This window comes from Felis catus, chromosome D3 (genome assembly GCF_018350175.1).
Source record: "Felis catus isolate Fca126 chromosome D3, F.catus_Fca126_mat1.0, whole genome shotgun sequence".
NCBI lineage: Eukaryota > Metazoa > Chordata > Mammalia > Carnivora > Felidae > Felis > Felis catus.
This window is the reverse complement of record NC_058379.1, coordinates 46,737,904-46,764,616: the sequence shown is the minus strand read 5'-3', so window position 1 is coordinate 46,764,616 and position 26,713 is coordinate 46,737,904. Positions and strand designations below refer to the sequence as shown.

Here is a 26,713-nt window from a genome sequence, read left to right as displayed (position 1 = left end):
ATGTGGAAAGATTTTTAAAAACTCTTCTCTTAAAATATTTGTAAATTACTTTGACTAAATGTTTAATCTTTTTAAAAGTTGCTTGCTTACAACTTGTGTTACTTCCTTTAAAATAATAGGATAATGTTATTTGTTTAGACATGAAATCCATGTGACTTCCTGTTTTCCCTTCACTACTTTTCCCTTATGTCCCTTTAGGTTTTTGCCAATAAGCTGGATCAATGAAAATCTAGTACAGTGGGTGAGATAAACCTTGATGCAAGCATACAGTATAGCCTAATTTTTCCAGCCCCATGGGTTCTCTTGATCATATAAAAATTGTTTTTTCAGTATTCTCAGTGACTAAAGGTTTCATAAAATTCCATAAAGCAAACAGATTTCTTTTTCACAATTTGAATTCTATTATGTAACGTGATCTGAAAGGAACTACATCTTTGTGTGCATGTGTGTGTGTGTGTAAGAAAAGAAATGTTTATATTGAGTGAGATTGCTGCTCTTACTGTCAGTGACCACCTCCTGGCATACGGCTAAACGTTCATGCATACTGAAGCAAAAAAAATGGAAGAAGAAACTGACAGATAGCTGATTCTGTAGAACATAGTCCATTCTGTGACCAAATAAAGTTCAGAAATACATAGAAAGAACCACTTTAAGGAAGAAGAGAGTGGTTCCTCTTTCATATTCCTACCCTTTCTGTTTCACTTTTACTTTATTGCTACCCTGTTCTCCTACTAGAGCTCTCAAATACCTCTCAAGTACTTCCCTGCCCAGTAGTCTTTCCTGACTCCCCCTGGCAGAATTAATCCTCTCTTCTTTTGTGCTCCCTTGTTGACACTCCTTTATAGCCCCTTTCATTGTACTGTGCTGGTCTCTGTATGATCATGGTTGCCCTGTCTACTTAAATCCCTGAGTTCCTTTCTAAATGTTGAGTACAAGTTTTGAACAAATGCCACTGATATTTCTGTCCTCCCTAAAAATATATTGGTATTCAATACAAGCACAAGAGGATCAGTAATGCCTGCTGCATGTTCCACTTTGGGTTCTGTGTAGCAGAGGAGGGATGGCAGACCATCCCCGGGAGTGAGCCTGGGTGAGGTGGTAGTAAGAGATACAATTTGTTCTTGAGGAATTTACACTCTGGTTGGAGCTATGAGACCTGCTCATGGCAGTGGGGGGTAGGGGGGGATGAAAAAGTTGCTAAGAAAGGGAGACAGTTCGGGGTGCCTGACTTTGTGAATCTGTAATATGCTAAGGAATTACTCTTGAAACATTTGTGGCTGCTATTCTTTAGAACTGGTCTGAGAAGTTTCACCGAAATTCCTGCCTTTTGGGTATTATAACTTCAAAATATATTGGTTTTCTTACTGTCTGTTCATTTTCCTTTTTTAGAAAACATGTTGAGATCAGTTGCTCAAGAAAGGCTTTCTTGCTAGGTTTTCCTCTTAATGCTATTTTGGTCGAAATGTGCATGAATAATGCATACAGTCCAATAGTGTAGACTGGCAAAACCAATAGACAGTTATGTCATGAAATTGAACCCAGTTTTAGCATTTCTCAGCAGTTGCAGGGGTGGGTGCTTATGTCTTTTTAAGTCAAAACTTTCAAAATGGAAAGTGGTAATATAACAATTTTGGTTTTGTTGGGAGGAGAGGAACACAGGAACAGTTAGGACCTATGTCAAATAAAGTTTAATCCAGTAAGTAGTACAGGTAATAGTGGAGAACAAGTGATCCCATCTGCATTGACGTTTTATGTATAGAAGACACAGGATCTGACCAAGGCGGTCAGCGTTATTGAGAAGAAGGTAGTTCTGTGTACACTGTTCTTTATGTTCCCAGGTCCGGTGTTCTTTCCTTCTACAGTTTACTTTATTTTTAAATGTTTATTTACTTATTTTTGAGAGAGACAAAGTGCGAGAGGTGGAAGGGCAGAGAGAGAGAGACACAGAATCCGAAGCAGGCTCCAAGCTCTGAGTTGTCAGCACAGAGCCCGATGCGGGGCTCTAACCCACAAACTGTAAGACCATGACCTGGGTCGAAGTCGGATGCTTAACCAACTGAGTCATCCAGGCGCCCCTCCTTCTACAGTTTATTTTTGAAATAACTATTCATTTCTTATCTGGCCCTTTTCTGTGTGTCCTTTAACTGTAGTCCTCACCTGCCTAGTATTTGGCCCTGTCAACCACCACTGTATTCCTAGCACTTATTTGTCTTTTGTTCCCCCCTCCACTTTTTTTTTTTTTTTTTTTTTTTTTTTTTTGAGAATGAGGTATACTGCCTTGTTCTTGTCCTTTTTCTTGTGATATAACTTTTGGTGTATGCCTTCCTTATAGCAACACTACATTTCCCTTAACTGCAGAAATCTTGTAGTAACTTCTGTGTTTTGTCTACTGCCCCGTACAAAACATTAATTAGTTGACATGATAGACAGCAAAATGAGTGCCACAGAGCATGGCTGTTACTTAGCACCTTCCATATGTAACGTGGTAAAACATTCTGGAGAAAATCTGATTAGTGGCAGGAGCTCTCAGTCTCATTTTCAGTTTGTAGCATTAAAAAATTATCCAGCATCTCACTTATCTTGTATATGTGTTGCAGGTAAACACTGCTGAATGCAATCTATCCTTAAGGTTTTGGGTTGACCTTCTGGGTTCATCTTCATTTTCTAAAATGTTTTTTATTAAATTTACTAAATTATTGGCTCTATTAAATACTGTAAACCACGTGCATTTAGTACTGTCCTCAGCATTGGGAGGATTTTATGAACCAGATGTGACTGTTGAGTGCCAGGTGCTTTGTTAGACACAGCAATACCAAGCTAGGTAAGATCCAGTCCCCCAGTCTGGGGGGTTTGCGGTCAGGCTAGGGGAAGAGATGAATACCTGGAAAGACAGTTTGAGTGTAGTGTAGAAGGGATCTGTCCCGCCAGTCCACCGCAGCTGCTCATTCTCATTCTGGAGATCGGAGCTTAGAGTTTGCCTTTCTCAGGAGCCATGTTGATGCCATTATCTATCTCCATTTTGTGTGTCTCACAGTTTTGTTTGTTTGTTGTTGTTGTTGCTGTTTAAGTTCATTTTTGTTTTGAGAGAGAGAGAGAGAGAGTATTTGCGTGAGCATGGGTAGGGGAGGGAGAATCCTAAGCAGGACCTGGGGCTCAGACTCAGAAACCGTGAGATCATGTACACGTCTGATGGCTGTCTCCCATCATTCGACCCAGTCTCTCAAGAGCCTTGATTCTAGCATTGTTTTGACTACATCACATCATCTCCATCTTTACACCATCCCTCACTCCACGTGTGCTTTCCATATGTGAGGCCTAGATTGCGTGGGGCATCATGTGATCAGTCCCTTGCCTTTCTCTCCCTGTGCTGTACCCAGCTGGCAGAATGCCAGACCATCCCTCTTCCCCTTCAACCCCAGTCCTCAAGGGACTAGGTGAGACTGGAGACACATCCAGGGCCACGGCAGTGGGTCTGGCTTTAAGTTCACAGCCACTGACTTGTGGTTGGTCCCTTTTGCTGCCCAGCGGTCCTACTCCATTTCTGTGGTCCGTTGCTTTTAGGTGCTGCTTTCATGCGTATCTCACCTAAAACTTGTCATACCTCCTCCTCCATCCTGCGCCAGCTGGGGACATTGTTTATGTCACTGACACACTCCTCGTGTTCCCAGTATCAAAGCTGCCACACCCTTGGATGTGTATGTAAGTGTACATGTTGTGCCTTCTCTGCTTTGCATTGTTGAGGCTGCAACCTCCCTGTTTGTGCCTGGGGCCCCACCCCCTCTGACCTACAGGAGGACATCTATGCGGTTCCTCCCCTCTCCCAGGTAATCGCTTGTTCCTTGTTCCCATCACCTGTCTTACCTTTAAAATGCTAAATCTTAAAGTACCTCTGATCCCACATTACTCTCCTTCCTTACCATGTTGTCTTGAACACCCTCTGTTTATAGGTTTATTCTCCCCGTTGCACTCAGTGCTCTTGATCAGGTCACCACTGGACTACACTCACTTGCCTGGTTGAGTGGTTCTTTCTCAGTTCTCCTCTTTCTTGACCTATCACTGGCACTGAAAGTTGTTGATTACACCCTCCTTCATAGAACATTTTCTTTACTTGGCTTGCAGAACATCACTCTCATTTGATTTTATTTCAGTTTCCTGTGCCAGTCCTTTGGCATTCTTCTAGCTTCTGATATTAGAGTGTCTATGGGGGTAGGCAGGGAACCTCTTTTCTGTCCATACTTGTCTCTAGGTCCTTTGTACTCAAAGTGTGGTCTGAGGATTAGGATCAGTATCCCCTGGGAGCTTGTTGGAAATTCACAACCTAAGGTCTCAGCTCAGACCTAGTGAATAAGAATCTGTGGAGTTTTTTCCAAATCTGTAGGTGATGCATACAGACAGTAAAGCTTGATCCCTCTTGCCTTCCATGGCCTCATCTAGTCTCATGCCGCTAAATATTGTCTGTATTCTGATAACTCCATTATTTTGTGTCTCCAGCCTCTGACTTCCCCCGGATTTCAGACTCATTGTCTAACTATCCACTTGACGTATTCACTTAAATGTCTAACGATGTCTCCTACATATATTACAATGTCCCGAAGAGAACTCTTGCTTTCTGTTCAAAGCCGGGTCCTTCTGCAGTCTTCTGTGTTTTGGTAGGTGGAAGATCTGTCTTTCCAGGTGCTTTGGCCAAGGCTGGGAACCTTCACACTATCTGTCAGACAGTCTCGTTTTTGTGTGTCACATCCATATTCAGTCCCTCAACAAATCCCGTTACATGTACCTTTAAAACATATCAGACTCTGGCCACTTGTCATTTCGGCACTCTTACCACTGAGACCCATGCCCCCACCACCTCTCACCTGGATTGTCACAGCAGTTTTCTCACTATTCTCCCTGCTTTCACACTTCTCTCCAGCATTGTGTTAATCACAACGTTCACAGTGATCATTCTGAAACATGAATCCCTTCACATCAGTTCTCTGCGCAAAACCCTCCAATGGCTTTGCTTCTTTGCTGGAATAAAAGCCAAAGTCCTACACGATCTGGCCCTCTGCCACCGTTCTGAAGTCTGCCTCTGTCCTCCTCACTTCTGTCACCCTGACCTCAGTGCTAGTTCTTGAACTTGCCAAGCATGTTCTCCCTTAGACCTTTGCTTTTCATTATTTCCTCTGCCAGGAACTCTCTTCTCCCAGATATCTACAGTGCTTGCTCCCTCACTCAGAAAGACTTTCTTTTGCTCAGAAAGACTTTCACTATATCAATTTTTATTCCCTCCCCTTTTTTGCCCTTTAAAAAAAAAAAAACGACAAACCACCTTTCACATAATATTCATTTGTTTGGTGATCTCCCACAACTAGAATGTAGCCTCCTCCATGAGGGCAGGATTTTGTTCGGTTCATTCATGTATTCCCAGCCCCTGGAACAGTGCTAGACAAAGAAAGAGGTGCTCAATAAATATTTGTTCATCGAGTTAATGAATGAGTACTACCCAGTGGTATGTCACGAAGGTTACAGAAATTTGGAGGAGAGGCTGCTGACCACTTGAGAAACTTGTGGTGCTTTACCACAATTGAGTAGTGTTTTGAAGAGTCAGGAAAGGGTCTCCAGACAGATATGGCAGGGGTAGAAAATGCTTTGTGGGAGAGGACAACACATTCGGAGGTAAAGAAAAATAGTTTTCAAAAATGTCATGAACTGTGGTGTGGCTGAGGCAAGGGTGAATGTTGAGGGTGCTGGGGAGAGGTGACAAGATGAAGCCAAGAAAGTAATTTAGGACCAGCTGGTAATGAGTCTTGTGATAAGATTGTGCTGAAGAATTTGAATTTTAGCATATTGGTGATGGGGAGCCAACAGACATAATTATTAGAGTGACATCATATTACTCTTTTATCAAGATTCATGTATTTTTTAAGGTAAACATTGTGGAATTCTTGTAATTCCATTATACTGAGACAGGACTTTGAAGAAAATAAGACCTGATCTCTACTCAGGAGTTCGTACTCTGGTAGAGTGTGCTGTAGGATTAAAGATTGATTCAGGGTCCTCGTGTCCTAGACGAGAGATGACAAGAGTTTGAATGAAAGCAATCATTGAGAATGGAAAGTTGCAGTTCTCTCTTTGTGTTGCTTTAGTGAACGCATGTCCTTCTGACCGTTGCTGAAGGGTCAGAGGCTTCCTCGAGGAAGCCTGATTGACTTTCTTGACTTGATCAGATCTCCACTTGCATGCTCTGTGCACCGTTTTCCCAGAGTTGAAATTCTGTACAAGTATTGGTTTCTGTCAACCGGATAGTACATTCATTCCATGAGAAATTCTGCAACCCTGGCAACTAGCATAGATTCTGGCACCCATTAGGAGTTCACATATTGGAGCAAATGAAATTTTGGGATACATTTTTAAGACAAAAATGACTGAGCTTGAACACTAGTTGATGTGGAGGATAATGATATATTTAGGGTTCCCATCTATTTTGGCACCATATTCGGCCCCCTTCTACATTCCTTGTCTTGGTTAACAGCATCAACATCTTCCCACTGGGAAAACTACACATGTGGAAGTCACCTTTACCCCTTCCCTCACACTTCCCTCAGTACACGCTGAGGGGGCCTTAGTTCACCTCCCCTTCCTTTGACCCCAGAGACGTGGAGGGTGCTTTTCTAACCAGTTTTACTGCTTCTGGTCTTTGTCTCTGCCAGCCATTTTTCACCTGGCATGTTGTCAGATGTGAGAGTCTGAAAAGCAGTCCCCGACGGATAGGTTTGCCTTCCAATCCTGGGAACCTGTAACTGTATGTATGTATGTATGTATCTATGGGAAAAAAGACCTTGGCAGATGTGATTAAGGATTTCAAGATGAGATAAACACGGATTATGTGGGTGGGGCCCAAATGCCGTCACAAGTATCCTGTAACAGATAGATGGAGAGAGAGGAGACAGAGGCTGAGGTGATCCGAAGGCCAAGTGATGTGGCCACAGGCCGGGGAGTGCAGGCAGCCTCCAGACCTGGAAAACATTAGGAATATATTCTCCTTTTAGTGCCCCCGGAGGGACGGTGGTCCTGCCAACACTGTGACTTTGATCCAGAGAAGGTGATTTTTGATTTCTGGCCTCCAAAATTATAAAGGACTAAATTTTTGTTGTTTTAAGCCACCATGTGTGTGGTAATTGTTACAGTGGCCATAGGACACTGATAGAACTGTCTGTAAAGTCTAAAACTGACCTCATCACTCCCTGGGAAAACATCCCCATTACTGCAGTTGAGTCCAAACTCTGATCTATTTCACTTTAAAGCTTCAACTCTGCTGACCACATCTTTTTCCTCCAGCCACCCTTGTCTCTAGCTGTACTAGATATTCTGGGCACACATTTGTTCTTTCGGGCTTTGGGGCTCTTTGCTGTTCCCCTCATACCCCTCATACTCCTTTTCTGCCTTAAACTAGTTTTCGTCATTGCAGCTCAAATGTCATCTCTGCTTGGAAATGTACTCTGGGTCCCTTATGAATGACTTCTTCAACTGTCCCCACAAATGCTTTGTGTAAACATTAAGTTTACTTACATGTCTTATGTTTACCTATGTGTACTTATGTATCTTATATATTGGACTTTGAATACTTGGAGAGCACCAGCCTTGTCTCTTTAATCTTCCTACACTGTTTGAGCAACTAGCTCTTTACCTGGTGTGTGGTAGATACTTGGTAAACGTTGATTTATTAAGTTGAAGTCACAAGAAAAGTGGCTTTTTTAAATAACTGTGGATTATTCTGTAACTGGTCTTAGTTCTGCAGAGTGAATGTATATGTGACCTTCCTGAAAAAAATTTTAAGGATGTCAGCAATCTAGGAAGCTGTGGATTTAATCGTCCAGAATAGATACACATAAGATTCCCAGTAGTCCACACAGTGTGGAATTCGTCTTCAATTACATGTGCAGATTTTGCAAGTCGTGGAAAACAGGAGTAGATTTAGTTGCTTGGGGACAAGCCAGTACTTTTAAGAAACTCTGTCTTAAGCAACACTATACCATTTGGCTGATTTTGACCTTGGACATCATTCAGTGAAGATATGTCTGTCTAGAATGTCTCTCACTCTTGATGCTTGCTCCCAGGGTTCTGTTTCAAGCTTTTGTCACTTCCTTAGTAAATTATTATAGTAGCCTCTTGGCAGACCCTCTGGACTCATTCTGACTTTCAGTTTACAATTTATTTTCAATGTGGTAGGTTTTTATTTATTTTGTTTGTGTTCTTTATATTTACTGGGTAATTTTTAAGTTTACACAACAGTACCTTAAGGCAAAATTAAAATTTGGCACTGATATTTTGAGCTTGGGTTACCTTGGGTTACTTTGGACATTGTTAGAATATGCCTAGTATGCGGGAAACCAACAATAAAAGTATTAAATTGAGTGTGTGTATCTCCTCATCATTTCCTGTTACCTTAAGTAACAGGGGAAAGGTTACTTGGACCTTCTCCACAGTTCTTCCACATTTTGCTCCTTTGTACTATTTGTTCACAAGCTCGTTTTCAAAGGTCATATAAAAATAAGTTGATCAGGATAGCGTTAAGAATTGTTGGCATGTTTACATTGTTAACTTTATGACCTCTTCTTTTAGCCTTTTAATAGGGGTAAAATTCAAAAAGTAGGGTGGAATTAACGAGCCTCTTAATTCTGAATTTTTGAAGACTACTTTATTAAGGTATGACTGGCATACAAAGAACTGTACATATTTAAAGTATGAAACTTGATAGAAATGTTGTAAAGTCACGTTAACCCAGTCACAGCCATTGGCTGCCATGCTATTTGGATGAGAGAGAGAGAGATTAGGATTGTGAAGTGAAAGGAGATTGTGTCCTAATGTGAACAGAGCTTTAAAGATCTAGGCCTGTGGAGATTTGTCACATTAAAACATTCTATTAATATGCTGTTTTCATTGAGAAAATAATCAGGCAGAGTTTCTACTTTAAATGCTTATCTGTAGGCTAAAGAATTTATCTTGTAAAATAGTCTTTTTTTCAAAGTGTTATTCTCATAGTTTCTCAATAAAATGTAATTCTCAAGTAAGCCACCAGAGTCCTTTTGTAACTAGGTGGGAATAAACAAAGGCACAAATATTCCTTTTCTCATTATTCGATGATACGGATTTTCCTAGTTACCCCTTACCCATCGGAAGTTCAGTAAATAACATAAGGCTATTTCATAAATTCCCTTACCCTGATTTTTCAGAGGTTGATGAAATATCCTGAAAATTTAGGGTGGCTTTACTTACAATACAGAAACACTTGTGTTTGTAGGGGGAAAACACAGTGGGAAATTAAAAAGATGGTGAAAGGCTAACTTTGTCTAGAATCTAGTTTGTGTATGTTGTTAAAATAAATGTCTTTTGCTTCATTTGGAAATATATCTGTAGAAAAATCAACTAGTTTAGCTTCTGCGTTGTTTTTGTTTTCCAGTGGCATTGAATTGAGAGAGCAGGACCAGAATATAGTTCATGCATCCAGCATGATAGATCTTTGGCTTAACAGGTTTTGTGTGCTTATTTGTTTGGGCTTTGTTTTATTTTTGTTGTAGTAAAGTATGTGTAATATAAAATTTGCCATTTTTACCGTTTTTCAGTACACAGTTTGGTGGCCTTGAGCACGTGGAGCACAGTCACACTGTTGCACAACCATTACCCACCCTCCCCCGCCCAAATTCATCCTTCCAAACCGAAACTGAAACTCCCAACTCTACCCGTGAAAGACTAACTCCCTATCTCCCTCCTTGTGTGTGTGTGTGTTGTTGTTGTTTTTAAATGTTTATTTATTTCTGAGACAAAGAGACAGAGCATGAGAGGGGGAGGGGCAGAGAGAGAGGGAGACACAGAATCTGAAACAGGGTCCGGGCTCTGAGCTGTCAGCACAGAGCCTAATGCGGGGCTCGAACTCACAAACCATGAGATCATGACCTGAGCCAAAGTCGGTCGCTCAACCGACTGAGCCACCCAGGTGCCCCTGTGTATTTTTTTTTTTTTTTAAAGCATGAGGATCATTGCCTTATGCTATTATAAGATAGCTCAGTAACCACCACAGTGCAAGCATTAAGCACTGTCTCCAAGTGCTTTATGCTTTCCATTAAGACATTACTATGTTGCCCATTAACATTGGATGACAGATAAGGTCTGGTTTATTTGATATTTATATGTATGGGCAAAATTGAAAACCTGAAGTTTTAAGATTGAGATTTAAGATCTCAGAAGTGCTAAGATCTACCACTGATATATTACTACTGGGAGATTTAAAAATTACTTCTATGGGCAGGCTTTACCTTGATCAGTAAACCTCCACAGTGGCTTTGGTGTTTTTAGGTATTTAGCTAAACATGTTTGAATTTTTGTTTTTTTAATGTTTGTTTATTTTTTGAGAGAGAGAGCAAGCTGGAGAGGGGCAGAGAGAGGGAGAGAGAAATCCCAAGCAGGCTCTGCACTGTCAGCTCAGAGTCCTATGTGGGGCTCAAACTCATGAATTGTGAGATCACGACCTGAGCTGAAACCAAGAGTAGGATACCTAACCGATTGAGCCACCCAAGTGCCCCAACATGTTTGAATTTAAATATATCTATAACTATGGGTCTACATATGAAATGATGTTATCCTAGAGACAGATTGGTGTGACTAATGCTATGAATGCAGTCTATTAAGAATAACTCCCTATTTAGAGGCAACTGGGTGGCTCAGTCATTTGCGTGTCTGACTCTTGGTTTTGGCTCAGGTCATGATCTCATGGTTCCTGGAAGTGAGCCCCCTCCTCAGGCTCCTGGGCCGTCAGCACAGAGCCTGCTTGGGATTCTCTCTCCCTCTCTCTGCCCTTCCCCCGCTCACATGCATACAAATGCTCTCTCTCTCTCTCTCTCTCTCGAAAAAAAAAGTAAATAAACTTAAAAAAAAAAAGACTCCCTTTTGCCAATTAGATAATTATTTCATACTGCGTATATTAGACATGTCTCTGTTCATAGTATTAGAAGTAATGAGCTTTTGTTCTTAATTAAGCAGCTAGTTAGTTTTTACCACAGGGGCACTGTAAATCATGTTGTTGATCATGTTTCCTTCTCTCCCTTTGAAGCTAAAATGCTCAGAGAGAAGTTTGTGATCAACCCCTGGCCAGGTGTACAGACCCTCATGGCATGCATGGGGACGCTGCCTCATTTCCTTCTTCATTTTACATCCTCCTTGCCCTCCTGCCTGCCTTGCTTTTTCTTTATCTTAAATTGGTCAGCTGCCCTGGGGACTCGAGATTCACCTTCTTCTCAGTGCCTGCGGTCACTCCCTACTGCCACACCCTCCTGGTGCCTTGCACTCCCATCCTACTGAATACCTCATTCCTGTCTGTATTGGGTCCTGCCCTTCCCTCTCCTTGGTAAAGTCCTCTCTTATAACTCTCCCCCCACCCCCACCCTTACTTTTGTCAACTTTGAGCTCCATCAGCAGTCACAGTCCTTTCTAGACACCCTACCCTGTCTTTTGGCCTGCTGTTCCCATTCAGACTTCTGTTATGGTACCTAGAAAACTACCAAATTCAGATGTTCACAAAATAGTCCACCTCTACTAGACCCTGGGCAGGGACCAGATCATACTGTTCTTTGACTCCACGCTGCCTGCACTTGATAAGAGGAGAGGGGGAATGAATTAACCAGTGTCATATACCATGAATGAGCCAGTAATTCTGTAAGAATTGAAAAATGACCATTGGACTAAACAATATTGAGGTAATTGGTGACCTTTGTCAGAGCCCTCCAGGGGAAAGGTGGGGATGGCCTGGTTGTATTAGGGAGGGAGGTTGGGAAGAAGGGCTGGGGGACGGGAGAGGTAGAAGAACCAGGAGAAAGGAGTAGAAAGGCAGGCTGGGAGGGGGCAAAGAGGGCATGAGGTTGTACCTCTTGCCACAGAGGACAAGGGTCTGTACTCTCTGTCATTTGGTGGTGTATCCCTGGGAGGTGGCCCCGTAGTATGGATGAAGGGAGTAGGTCTTCAGCTTATATTCACCAAGTTGAAGTCTTGTTTTAGAAAAAGTTTCTTTGCCTCATAGGAGCTCTTAACTGCGTTACCTCTTTGGTGTTTACTGCACATGTGTGCTTTTTGTTAGGAATTTTCTTTTTAGGTGGACAAGTCCCTGTCTTATGATTTGTAGCCCTTAAATACATTGTGCTGTTCATCGTGCCATTTAATAAATGCCTGAGGTTTTTTTGCTTCAGTGCTTTTTGGTTTTCATGACATCTAAATTATAACGTACTAATGCATCTTAAATAATACTAACCAATTCAGATAAAACTATTTTGTCTGACTCTTCAGAATCTTAATTTTTTTCATATGAAACAAATTTGAAAATGTAGGTGTGAAAAAACCACTCCTGTTTCACCACCTAACACCACTGTCATCATCTCTGATTCAGGATTTGTTCAGACAACTTCCTCTCACCAACACTCTTACCTCTACTTGAGTGCCGTTTTCTTTTTTTAAAGATTTACCTGAGGCACCACCTCTCCTACGTCCTCTTTCCTGATACCCATCAACCTAGCCGAGAAAATTGATTCCCTTACCTCACTGTGCCCTAGACAGACTTCTGTTATTTTACTGCTCTGGTCTGTATGTACATCTGAACCAGACTGGCCTCTCCTTAGGAAGGAGTAAAGTTATGTTTTTGCTCTATATTTTAGAGTTGCAGAACGATACCTTGATTATTTTTGTCTTTTGTATTTTGTTAAAAGCATTTTTCTGTTTTATTAAGTTGTATGTGTAAATGTGATTTTAACAACTAATTTCATCTGATGGCGGCTGTCCTTTCTTTGTTACTGGCTATTCAGGTTGTCTTTAATTTTTTTGAATACAAGGTTGTGTGACTGCCTGACAAAATTGACAGTGAAAAATATGTCTCTTTGAATTTATTATTAAAATATCTGTTTCTTTGTTATAACATCTATGACTTGAACAAAGTATATTTTCAGAAATTCCAGTAAAATTATATTTACAGAAAATAAAAATTGCTGACATTGAAAGACATTCTCCAAGTAACTTAACACCATTCAGAGGGGCCAGGGTTCAGAGTTCAAGATGTGTTGTCCAACCTGCAATTGTACTTGTCCAACATTTGTTACTGTGGTGTTTCCTGGCTTGTAATGGTTCCAACTTACAATTTTCCAGCTTTATGATGGTGTGAAAGTGATATGCATTCAGTAGAAACCATACTTCAGGGTTTGAATTTGGATCATTTCTGGGACTAGTGCTGGGCAGCGGCAGTGAGCCTTGGCTCCCGGTAGGCCAGTAAGACAAGCATTCTGCATCCAGACAACCATTTTGTTTTTCAGTATAACTTTCAATAGATTATATGAGATGTTCAACACTTTATTATAAAATAGGCTTTGTGTCAGATGATTTTGCCCAAATAATGTAAGTGACCGAGCATATTTAAGGTAGGCTCGGCTAAGCTGTGATGTTGAGGAGGTTAGGTGTATTACATGCATTTTTAACTTAATATTTTATTTATTATTTGTTTATTTTAGGGAGCACAAGGTGGGAGAGGGGCAGAGGGGGAGAGAGAGAAAGAGAGGATCTTAAGCAGGCTCCATGCTCAGTGAAGCCCAATGCAGGGCTCGATCACAGGATCCTGCGATCATGACCTGAGCTGAAATCAAGAGTCAGACACTCAACCAACTGAGCCAGCCAGGTGCCCCATAAATTAATTAATTATTTTAACATTTATTTATTTATTTTGAGAGAGAGACAGCACGTGCACAAGCAGTGCGGGTTGGAGAGATGGGAGAGAGAGAGAATCTGAAGTAGTCTCCAGGCTCAGAGCTGTCAGCACAGAACCCGACATGGGGCTCGAACTCCTTCAATTGTGAGATCATGACTTGACCCAAAGTTGGACCCCTAACTGACTAAACCACCCAGGTGCCCTGACCTAATATTTTGAACTTGATGAGTTTATTGGGACATAACCCCATTCTAAGTCAAAGAAGATCTATAATCAACCGAATGTGATAAAAATAAGGTTCCTTGATGTTGGCTAAGTTATAGAATGCAGCAGAGGGAAAAGAAAGTGCTAAAAAATTTGATTTCCTGAACAGTTTAGCTGTAATACAAACTAAGCAGATGGTCAGTAAATTTAAGGAAGTTTAAGGAAGTTTGCTTGAATGTGTGTAAGAGTTCTGCCCTAGAGCTGAGGACAGTTGAGTGTATAGTCATCTGCTTAGGAAGGGAATTTAGAAAGTTACCTTGGGGCGCCTGGGTGGCGCAGTCGGTTAAGCGTCCGACTTCAGCCAGATCACGATCTCATGGTCCGGGAGTTCGAGCCCTGCGTCAGGCTCTGGGCTGATGGCTCAGAGCCTGAAGCCTGTTTCCGATTCTGTGTCTCCCTCTCTCTTTGCCCCTCCCCCGTTCATGCTCTGTCTCTCTCTATCTCAAAAATAAATAAAAACGTTGAGGGGAAAAAAAAAAAAAGAAACCTTGAATTTATATTTCAGTAGAAACACAGGCACAATTTAAAGTTTTTTGTAGATTGCTACTTTCAGCTGAAGTATATAGAGCAATAAATGAGTCGGAGGACTTAAGTTCAAATGCTGGTTCACCTAACTCAAAAGCCATGAGACCATCAGCACACGTGTTAATAACCCCGTAGTCCTGCTTTACTGTCACCAAGGCACCCTGGAAATGCTAAAAGGAGATGAATAATGTGATCATGCCTGAAAACTATAATGTGTTGTATAAAAATAAGTTGTCTTCGTATTCTCAAACAGGCAGATGGCTCTACCCTGAATACATAGCCAATTAGGAACATGGTATTTCTATCCTAAAAATGCCTGCCTGATAATTGGATTGTATATGGACACTTTGAGCTTTAGCTCTTGAGGATTAAAATAATATCATACCAAAAGAAGTATTTTTTGAGGTATTTTAAGATTACCTTTTCTTCTGTGTCTACAGTATCAAAGGTAATTTAAACTTCCCCTGAGTACACCACTATAACTTTTTCCTTATACGTGAATTCTAAAAACTGAATTTTTTTTTTGCTTTGATGCTTTGAGAGGGAAGATAGAAATTTTGGGAGAGGGGGAACTCCTTCCTGAATATGATTTCTTAAAGAATTGGATAGTCTTTGGAAATCTCTTGTAATGTCTAAAATCTGTTTAATTGTAAGTTTATAGTAGCCTGTATCTGTTTCATAAATCCACTTTAGCCTTATTGGGTGCAGGTTCCCTGAAATCCCTGAGGAGGTGGTTAATGGATGGATTGTTGAAGGACAAAGTAGGCTGCTTAAGTTTCAAAGCCTAATGCATTGAGGGAGATATCCATTGTTACTGCCACCTCCCACCCAAGTTCAGTTCATTGACTGCGAACCTGCTCTGCCACAGAGTCCGAGTCCGAGCGGTCCTTGAGCAGACTGGAGGCAGTGACGGCACGCTCCTCTGAAGAGGAAGGAGAGCACCTGGGCAGTAGAAAACCCAGAATGTCAGAGGGAAACGATTGTGGTGGTGGAGATGCTCTCTCCAATGGCATCAAAAAACACAGGTAGGACAGTCTTTAACAGTCACTATTGCTGGCTTTTTCTTATAAAATACTTACGGGTTCATAAAGAAAAGCATACCTTCTCTTTGTTTTTTCCCTGTCTGTGTTGGACATTTATATTGCCGTTATCACCTCAGAGAAAGGATTTAGCTTAAGTACTTTTGCTCATTTGAGAGAAGAACATCATCTGTAATTGTAGGAACAAAGCATAAAACGTGGTTTTGGCAACCATGGTTTCGGGGAACATAAATCCTTTAGTTGAAAATTCAGATAGGCTCTTCAGAATTGTCTATTGCAATTGATGCTGGGCTCCTTTTTCCTCATACATCTTTGATGACTCTGCCTCCCCGTGCTATTTTAGTTTCTCGCCATTTGATCTTCTTGTTGGTTTTAGTGAGAGTGGATGGTAATATTGCCTGCCTGTTGATACAATTCAGTTACATTTAAACAAAGCCTTTTATTAAGACCCAGGGTTTGTTGAACATATCCATTTTACACTGCCTAATAACATTAGTATCTTTTTATTCCCTTGATGATCTCTTCCTAGAGATTGCCCCAAAGTAATGAGAGGCAGCAGGCACTGGAGCTCTCAGGTTTCGGCACAAGTGTGCAGACACAGTGGCACATGTGCCTGCCGGTATTCATAAAATATTTTATCAAATTATGGGTTAAAGCTGTATCCTGGTGTCATTGTGAAATGCACACGGGGGGGGGGGGTAAGAAGTTATTAACGGTTAATTTCTACAAGATAGTTTCGTTTGTTTAATATGTGCAAGTTGTATAACTCTGACTCCATTTCTGCGCCATGATTCTGGTCCTGATTGGTCTCAATTTTTCTACTGGGGGGGAAATGTACATATCCCTTCTGATTTATGTGTATTTGCCCCTGGCTAACAAAAATAGTTTATACTCCTTTTGAAAACATCCAGTGAATTTTAGGTAATAAACTAATTGAAACCAGGATTTTCTTTTGTTTGGTTAGGGAGTATCCTCTAAACATACTCACTGATGCAATTTACTATTGAAAATTATGTGGCCAGCAGTGCTTTCCTGATTGCCTTCAGTAGTTGCTGTCAACTCCTTTGGGAGTCCGGGGCTAAAAAAGTTCTGTATAGGACATGAAATACCTAACAGGACACTTGGCAGGCTTACCAGACATACATTATGACAGTCTGGTGAGAACACAGGTGAACTCTTACGAATAGCTGATACAGTTGTTCAAATATCCATCAGAATAAAATAGAAGGTTGCAGATAAATTCCAGGGTCACTTTGTGCTTAAATACTCTCATATCCTAGGGCTGGAGGCATTTCTCTGCTGCCTTTCACAGTGCCAGTAGCCCTTTAGTATGTGTGCTGTAATCATAACAGTAGTTATTTTGCACTTGACAGAAATTTATTATACTGTATTTATATATTCTGTGTTATATCTTAGTCAAACCCAGAATGGTAAAGTGAGAAAGTTAAGGTGAAATTGTTCAAAAATGAAATCAGGGCAGGTCACTAAGAAAAACTTCAATGGAATGCAGCTAGGTAGTGACCTCACTGGAAAAGTTAAACTGATAAATGAGCTGCAACTTACTAAGCCTGTAAGTGTAATAAAATATTCTTTAGTATTTAGGAGAAAAGAGGACAGTTTAGGAAATTGTCAGCAATCAGGTATGTAGGGAAAACATAACAGTTTCTATTTTAAAAAGTGTTAGGAGTTTTTTGTTTTGTTTTTTAGCCTTTTATCTTGAAGTTCCTCTCTAATCAAATAAAGAGAACCTATGCCACCAATAATTTAAAAGTTTCATTTCAGACTAAGAAAGTAAATGTAGTATTCAGTGTTACCAAGTCCCTCTTGCCTGTGCCTTCAATTGCATTGTAAGTAATCTGTGTTTATAATGGGCAATTATTGTGGTAATAGGAAGAATAATTTGAATTAGTAGTAATTTTGGCGATGTTTTTAGAAAAGCAGAAGTAGGTGCTGTTGGAGGATCAGCCCAAAGTGACCCTGGAATTTATCTGCAGTCTTCTATTTTATTTTTAAAAGTCACGTGAAATTAGTATTTGACCTTGTCATATATTATATATTTCCTCTTCCTTCCATACCACCATTTACCTTCTAGGATATACACACTTAAATTTAGGAAGGAGGACATGGGAAGAATATAGATTGTAAAATTTTTTAAAGTGAGAAATTAATATTTTTAAATGGCAAAAGATAAGCCTTACAATAATTCACATGGAAAGTATTAAATCATGGCCTAACTGATTTGCTGATAAACTAGAACAGGGGTTTTCAACTATTTAGCCATGGAACCACTTGTATAACAGATATTTAGTGTGGAAACTTAAAATCTCAACCACCTTCGGAGATTGTTGGGTCTCCCCTCAGAGGGGTCCTCTCCGCTCTTCTCCCCCGTCTCTAGCTTCAGTGGGAGACACCACATCTACTTCATGTCCTTATCCAACAAAAATATTTAAGCTCTATTTTCTGTAGTATGTGTTATAAACCATTACAAACTATGTTTCTGTTCCTGTTTATTACATACATAGGGGCCTTGGAGGGTGTTTGCTACGTGGGAAGCACTCAGTGCAAATGACCTGCTTTAACTCTGTTCATTCCATTTTTCCTCAAAAACTGTGATTTGCTTTGCCCTCAACCTCTACCCACTCGTTTTCCTTTTCTACCCAGTCATCGTAGGGTGACATTGTGGGGCACAGTTTGAAAATTTCCAGGTATAGGGCATATGTCATATTAATTAACTATAAAATAAGGTGTGCTAAACTAATTTCTATGATAATAAAAGTGTAGATACTGTGGGTGTTTAATCTGTCCCATGTGATAATTGTGAACAAAATATTTTTTAAAAAAATTTTAATGTTTATTTATTTTTGAGAAAGAGTGTGAGCAGGGGGGAAGGGCAAAGGGAGAGGGAGACACAGAATCCAAAGCAGGCTCCAGGCTCCAGTGCTGTGCATGTTGTTGGGCTTTCAGGTTAGTTCTAGAGAAATGTCAACAAAATTACGGTTTTACTTATGACCTAGAACCATAAATATTGCAGAGTTAGCGAGTATACAAAACAAATGCTCCATTTCAATGGCATTTTATTTTTTCTCCGGAAAATATACTGAGTTGCTTTGTGGACAATTAGGCTACACCATGCTGTAGTTCGATTTATATTGATAGGGCTTCTTGACATCTTGGCTGTGTTTCACAGGAGCAGCTCTCTCGGACCTAATTTATGAAATTTATTCAGAGCTCTGATCTTATAACTTGTTAGTGGTTTGCACCAAGTTGTTGTATTTGATAAAGATGCTGATATTTATTTCATTACATCACTGGATATGGTATAAAAGATACTTAATGTAGAACAGATTAGTTAGAATGTGAAACATAGGATCCATGTTACAATTCTGTAAATTCTATTTGTAAATGTTATTTATTTCATTAATAGCATTAAATGATAAAAGGAGAAAAACATACGATCATTCTAATAAAGAAAAAACATTCAATAAAATCAGTCATTCCTGATTAATATCTTAGCAAATCACAAATATAAGAAAGAACTTCTTTAATCTTGTTAAAATTCACAAGAAACAAATTACTTAATGAGATAGTAAAGACAGTACTTAGAATATCAGGAATAATATAGGGATGCCTGCTGTCATCTTTGCTATTCAGCATTATTTGGAGGCCATAGTCAGAGATAATACCATAGCCATGAAATTTAGAAATAAAACCAGGGTGCCTAGGTGGCTCAGTTGGTTAAGCGAGATCAGGTCATGATCTCGTGGTTCATGAGTTCAAGCCCCACGTCGGGCTCTGTGCTGACAGCTTAGAGCCTGGAGCCTGCTTTAGATTCTGTGTCTCCCTCTCTCTCTACCCCTCCCTTGCTCACACTCTCAAAAATAAAATAAAAACTAAAAAAAAAATTTTTTAAACCATAAGTATCTACCGGCAAATTGTTCAAGTTGGTAAAGAAGTTTGGCAGGGTTGCTTTTATACCCAATCAACTGTTTACATTTCTGTGCACCATCAACACACTAGCTTAACTGGGGAAGGGGGCATACTGAGAGTACCTATTATAAAGTTTCATACCTAGGAATAAATCTTAGCAAAAAATGTAATATTAAACTTACTGAAAGACCTAAAACTTATTGAGATGGCAAATACATTTTCAGAGAGACATTTTTGCCAAATTGATCTGCAAGATTCAGTGTAGTTTTAATTAAAATCTCAATGCCCTTTTCCTTGGAAGTTGAAACACGAATTCTGAAATATGTATTTAAGCCCATAGGGCTTTGAAGAGACAAGATACTGCTCAAGAACCAGGTTGAGGGAAAGGAAAGCATTTTCTTTATCAAACGTGAAGACTGATTATAAGTCTTTAGTGCAGAAGTTTCATGGAGGCAGACCTGGAGAATGGAACTAGAAGGTCGCAAGACCTGGGGCGCCTGGGTGGCTCAGTCGGTTGAGTGTCCGACTTCGGCTCAGGTCATGATCTTGCAGTCTGTGAGTTCGAGCCCCGTGTCAGGCTCTGTGCTGACAGCTCAGAGCCTGGAGCCTGCTTCGGATTCTGTGTCTCCCTCTCTCTCTGTCTCTCTGCCCCTCTCCTGCTCATGCTCTGTCTCTCTCTGTCAAAAATAAACAAACATTAAAAAAAAAAAAAATTTAGAAGGTCCCAAGACCCACAGATCTAGGAAACCTGGTATATACAGCAGAGCTAGCCTAGCAGATCAGTGAGGGGAAGAATGGGTTGTTAGGTAAATGGTACTGAGTTAGTCATTTAATGTGGGTCCTCCAAAACAAAAAGGAAATGGATCCTTATTTCATATACACAAGTATAAATTCTAGATGAACCAAACACTTGTGAAAGAGAAAAACTTAAAGACTTTTAGAAGGAAATATAAAGTATCTAACAGTTTTAAAATAGGGAAGAATTTCTTACAACAGAAATGTGATAGGGACTAAGTTTATATCTGATTCTAGTTAAAGCCTTCTATTCTCCAGTAAATGTGGCTAAGAGTCTCAAAGGTTTATTTTGCTGAAATGGCAGATTAGGACTCCTGATGATCGCCTAGTTTACCCTTTATTTATCCTTCGTGACTTCTTTAGAATTGAATTATTACTAGCCAAATAACAGCAGTCTTCTGTTCATGAAGAAGTCATACAAGGAATATGTTGTCAAGTTGAAGAAATTAAGAATACAGGGTAAGACAATAACTTTCAAGAAGTAAGATTATAGTGAGAAAATGTTAGTCATGAAAATTATTCGACTTTGAATACATCTAATCACTAGAACAAAACCACCTTGGTTTTGAAATCTCACTGCAGATATGGGACAAATGATCTGGTTTCAGACTTGATCAGGTCCGGGCAGAGTTGCTAACCAGTTCCCCCTCCCAGATGTCCTCTGTTGCCCTGGGCAGAAAAAAAAATACTCTTATCTGTCAGAAAATGTTTGGGGTAATTCCCTGTTGTCATGTCGTGACCAGGGTCACGTTAGCAGGAGTCCAGATACATGTCTGAATTTTAAAGACCCAAGAGTCCTGGGAGAAGAACAAGAGCCTGGCCGGAATTCCCAAGATTTGTGGTAGGGCCGGAGGGACCAGTGGTTTTAAGGACACTGTGAATCTGCACTTTCAGCCTTCTCTTTGCCCCAGAATACTTATTTGCTCTGGAAAGTAGAGGGCTTTAATGTTGTTTTTTGTTTTTTTTTTTTTAAGAAAAGTTTAAAAATAGTATTACTAAAATGCACAGCTCTACTGTGGGGCCTACCTTTTTAACCAGTTGGACACATGGCTGTCTCAGAAACCTGAGAGAGAAGAGGGCTAGAGATGGAGAACAGTGAGAACCTCCAGGAGAAGCAGCAGAGAAAGAGGATGCTTGACACTCCAGGAGATGCAGAGGTTGGGGCCAGGGTGCCACAGAGTGCAAAGGAGGAAGACAGCTGGCGGTCCTGAAACCCCCCATCGGGGGGCAGTGGAGATCGGACACCTGGGACAGATTGGCAGGTTGGATGCCAGCAGGCCACTCTGATCACATGTGACACCCACCTCTCCCACAAAAACATGATTGGAGATTTCTGGACCAGTAGGAGCTTGGCAGGTGAGGGCTGAGCACCCAACAAAAAGTGTTCAAATGCAAAAAGCTCATCTAGGACTAACAAGCTGTTGGGCCACAGTGGTATATTAGAAAGGAAAAGGCGCAGACAGGAGTCTAGACTCGTGATAATTACCTTCACAAAACCAGGTTGACTTGCCAAAGTTATTCCCAGAACTTACTCTAGGAAACCTGAGACCTCTTTTCACAGAATTCACCTCTTCCCACCCTGGTTTAAAAAGCAGATAGAGGAGTTGCTCTTTTTTTTCTTTTTTTAAAATATAATTTATTGTCAAGTTGGCTAACATACAGAGTATATAGTGTGCTCTTGGTTTCGGGAGTAGATTCCCATGATTCATCACTTATACACAAGACCCAGTGCTCATCCCAATAAGCACCCTCCTCAGTGCCCATCACCCATTTCTCCCTCCCCTGCCCCCAGCACCCTCCATCAACCCTCAGTTTGTTCTCTGTATTTAAGGGTCTCTTATGGTTTGACTCCCTCTCTCTAACTATTTTCCCCCCTTCCCTTCACCCATGGTCTTCTGTTAAGTTTCTCAAGATCCACATGAGTTGAGAACATGATATCTGTCTTTCTCTGACTTGTTTCACTTAGCATAATACCCTCCAGTTCCATCCATGTTGTTGCAAATGGCAGGATTTCATTCTTTCTCATTGCCAAGTAGTATTCCATTGTGTGTGTGTGTGTGTGTGCGTGTGTGTGCGCGCGCGCGCGCATACACGCACACCATACCTTCTTTATCCATTCATCAGTTGATGGACATTTGGGCTCTTTCCATAATTTCCATAATTTGTCTATTGTTGATAGTGCTGCTATAAACACTGGGGTACATGTGCCCCTATGAATCAGCATGAGGGCTGCTCTTTTTAAAGCAGGGGCTGAGGTTCAGAGGCCCACAGGTTCACCTCCTTAGCTCACCCAGACCCCTGAAACACCTTTTTTGGGCTTGGGACATTTTAAAACGCTGTTAGAAAAACACAGAATCTTTCCAGTGGTAGCATTCTATAAGCAAACAGTGGTGACATACACTTTTACCTGACTCTGAGGGCTCATTCGAATTTATTCTAGATCAGTGATTTTTGTAGGCTGATGAGAACAGTTTTCTAGGGCAGCCGTAATCTGCAAAGCTGTGCTCGAGTGAACAAAATAACAAAGAGCTAACGATTTGTGTTGTTTGCCTTGGAGACGAACAGAAGTAAAGAGTATGTTTTCAGGCATATAATCCCATTTTAGGAACTTTATTATGGAAGTTTTCAAACATACAAACAGTATCATATGATGAGCCATTCATACCCATCATTCATCTTCAACATTTATCATGTGCCTCACCTTGTTTCATCTAGAGACCTCCCACCTCTGATAATTTAAAAGATTATTTCTATTTTCATTTTTTTTAACCTTTATTTTAAGTAGGCTCCACGCCCAACATGGGGCTTAAACTCACGACCCTGAGATCAAGAGTCACATGTTCTACTGACTGAGCCAGCCAAGTGCCCCTAAAAAATTATTTTAAAAATTAAATCAAAGATACAGTTTCATCATGAATTTATTATAACCCTTTAAAACATTGGGACCATTATTTTCTAAATCCGCAGTACCATTATGACACCTAAAATATAGTATCTTTAATTATCAAATATTTAGTGGTATTCAGTTTTTCTTGATTGTCTCATAAATGCCACTTAGTAATTAGATCTAAAATGTCATTGAATAATAAAAATTTGGAAGGTCCACATAACTGCATTTGGTTTACAGGTCTCCTAAATACGATTTAATCTCTAGGTTTCTTCTCTTTCCCATTTTTTTGTCAGTTATTTACGGAAGAAATCTGGCCATTTGTCCTGTAGAATAATCCACAGTCTGGATATTGCTGTTTGCATTCCCATGGTGTCATTTAACGTATTCTTTTACTCCTGAATTGCTCAGCCAGATTTAGGATTGAGTTATTTGGCACAAAATACTTCATAGGTACACATATCATATCATAGGTGTACACATATCATAGGTACACATATCATAGGTGTGCCTCCTGTTACATCCATTGGGAGCACATGCTGTCTGGTTTTCCTACTTTTTATAACGTTGAGATTGATTCCTGGGGTGTCAGGCGTTCTCAGCCTGACACATGCATCATAAAGTTGTCCAACAGCCTTGAACCTAATGATTTTAGCAGGTGATGTTGATCAGTATCTCCATCCTTGTTTCATTAGGGGCTGCAAAAATGGTCCTATGACTTTTCTATCATTCCTCCTTCTTAGAACCCTTTGTAAAGAAAAAACTTCCCATTACCTCTTTTTAGAATATGTTGGTTCCCTAACATCCTCCAGAGGTAATGAATGAAAATATGGATTGGATTGCTTAACTCTATTGTGGTTATTTTTCCCATCTTTTAAAAAAATTTTTTAAAGTTTTTATTTATTTATTTTGAGAGAAACAGTGCACGGGAGGGGCAGAGAGAGAGGGAGAATCCCAAGCAGGCTGTGCACTGACAGTGATGCAGGGCTTGAACTCAACGAACCGCAACATCATGACTGAGCCGAAGTTGGAAGCCCAACTAACTGAGCCACTCAGGCACCACACTTTTACCATCTTTGATGAGACGGAGCCCTTCTTTCTGTGTCCTTTTGACAGGTTTTTGCTTTGTTTTGTTTTTTTGTTTTGTTTTTAGGTATAATTTTAATATAATCTAATTCTCTTTGATAGCTGCCTTGCTTTCTGATACAGAGATGTTTCAGGCTTATCTGCTATATTTTCGGCCCCAGACCTAGAGTCAGCTTTTTCTCTAAGGAGCCACATTTCATTTTTGGGGAAGTAATGTTTAGATGTAACAATCTCAGTGATAAGAATATTCATTACTGCTCTCTTGGCAGTTTTCAGTCCCTTTTATTGGAGAGGGGTGAACTCCTCCCCCTCCCGCTCCCCCCACCTTTTAAGGAAAAGTACTTCATGAGTTCATACCAATATATTTCCAGTTAAAATTTTGGATTATATGATTTTCCTCTGAATTCCTTTGGTTTTACTTGTATTTCATGGTTTCTAATGGCATTAATAGAATTACCTGTTAGCTTTATTCTAACATGTTGGTTTTGCACATACATACACTCACAAACACTGTTACTAACAATATGGTTGCTGCAAAGAATTTCAGATTTCTTTTTAGTTCCTTTTAGTATATTCCATCTGGGACGTAGAGTCAGTGTTGTGTTTGCAGGTCACTTTATGTATGGTTAAATTACTAACTTGTTGCACAGATAGGCTCATTTGCATTCGTTTGCTTTCACGTTTTAGAGACTCCCTTTTGACTTGGTTTTTAAGTCAAAAATACAAAACTAGAAAGATCTAGTTTCCATTCTTTTCCCTCAGCAGTTTCCCTCCTCCTCTTAAGTGTAATCATTCTTAAAATGCTCTGATGATTTTATTTTTTTAAAAATTATTTATTATTGAGAGACAGAGCATGAGCATGGGATGGGCAGAGAGAGAGGGAGACACAGAATTTGAAGCAGGCTCCAGGCTCTGAGCTGTTAGCACAGAGCCCGACGCGGGGCTCGAACTCAAAAACCGCAAGATCGTGACCTGAGCTGAAGTTGGATGCTTTACCGACTGACCCACCCAGGAGCCCCTGATGACTTTGTTTTTAATATAAGCAGTGTAAAGATATATTGATACTCCTTTTTAAATTATAAACGATACTTAGTAACTTTCCTTTTTTTTTTCACTCAGCATGTGCTAATTCCAATTCTTTTGGTCTCATGCTCCTTGATATTAGGTAGTTGGGTTATTTTTTCTATGACACTTAAGAAATGCATATATGTGTGTGCCTGCACATACATATTTAGAGATGATTCTCTAGAATTTTTAATTTGTGATACATTTATGTGCTTTAAAGTTCAGAAATAGGGTATATTATACAAATTTTAACTCTCTTTAAGCTAGCCATGCCTCTTCCTTTCCCTCAATTGCAATCATTATTATTACATATAATGTTTTCTCATACAAATGATAGAAAATGCATATATACAGTTTTTGCCCTGCTTTTATTTTTTTTTAATTTATTTTTTATTTTTTTTTAACGTTTATTTATTTTTGAGACAGAGACAGCGTGAATGAGGGAAAGGTCAGAGAGAGAGGGAGACACAGAATCCGAAACAGTCTCCAAGCTCTGAGCTGTCAGCACAGAGCCTGACGCGGGGCTCGGCTCGAACTCACGGACTGTAAGATCATGACCTGAGCTGAAGTCAATGCTTAACCGACTAAGCCACCCAGGTGCCCCTGGCCCTGCTTTTAAATATATGTGTATATGTATACACACACACACACACACACACACACACACATATACACACATACATATAATTATGCAGCAAATATATTTTGAGCCCCTATTCTATTCATGATGCTTAGGTTACAATAATGAACAAAGTCCTTATTCCTATGGAGTGTCCCATTCTGAACTGAGAGAGGGTTAGAATCTTTTTTGTGTTTAAGATTGATTTGTATCTCTCTTTTCTGTGAATTGCTCATATCCTTTACCCATTTTTCTGTAGGAATGTTAAACTCAACAGTTTTCAGGGCTTTATAAAAGTATCATTCGAGAAACCAGCTTTTAAATGCAACATGGGATCAAAATATGTTTTTCTAGGTTTGCTAAAGGGAAAAATAATTCTTAGAAAGAATTTTTAATTCTTAACATATAGTGGAAAAGACATTTATTAAAATGCTTTCATAAATGGCACTATTAATCCTGTTTTTGTTTCTGTACTTTGCACACATATGTATTTTTGCTCTTTAAAAAAACACGTAAGTGAATTAGAACAGTGTAGTAAGAGCTACCTGGGTTTGAATACCATATCTACCACTTTTCTGACCTAAGCAAGTAATAATGTTTTTGAAACTTCTTCATCTGTAAAATGGATATAATAATAGAGCCTACCTTATTGGCTTATTAATTAAAGACATAATCTATGCAAAACACTCATAGTGATTTTGGCTAATTAAAAGTCAGGTACTCTTGCAAGTAGAAAACTGATAAATCCTGGGTAAAAATGGGTAAATGGAATTATTTTCTTCCTTTCT

General features: G+C 39.9%; 1 protein-coding gene across 8 annotated transcripts in view; it reads left to right on the top strand.

Moving 5' to 3' along the window:
* Positions 1-26,713, top strand: part of OSBPL1A (oxysterol binding protein like 1A) — a 270,348-nt gene that overhangs the window by 170,343 nt on the left and 73,292 nt on the right. For 7 of the 8 annotated variants that reach the window (XM_045041822.1, XM_003995075.5, XM_045041823.1 and 4 more), the window contains one exon: positions 15,375-15,531. The exons of the other annotated variant lie outside the window; for it this stretch is intronic. In XM_045041822.1, the coding sequence (XP_044897757.1) occupies positions 15,375-15,531 (157 nt within the window). The remainder of the gene's footprint in view (positions 1-15,374; positions 15,532-26,713) is intronic. 8 annotated transcript variants of the gene reach the window in all.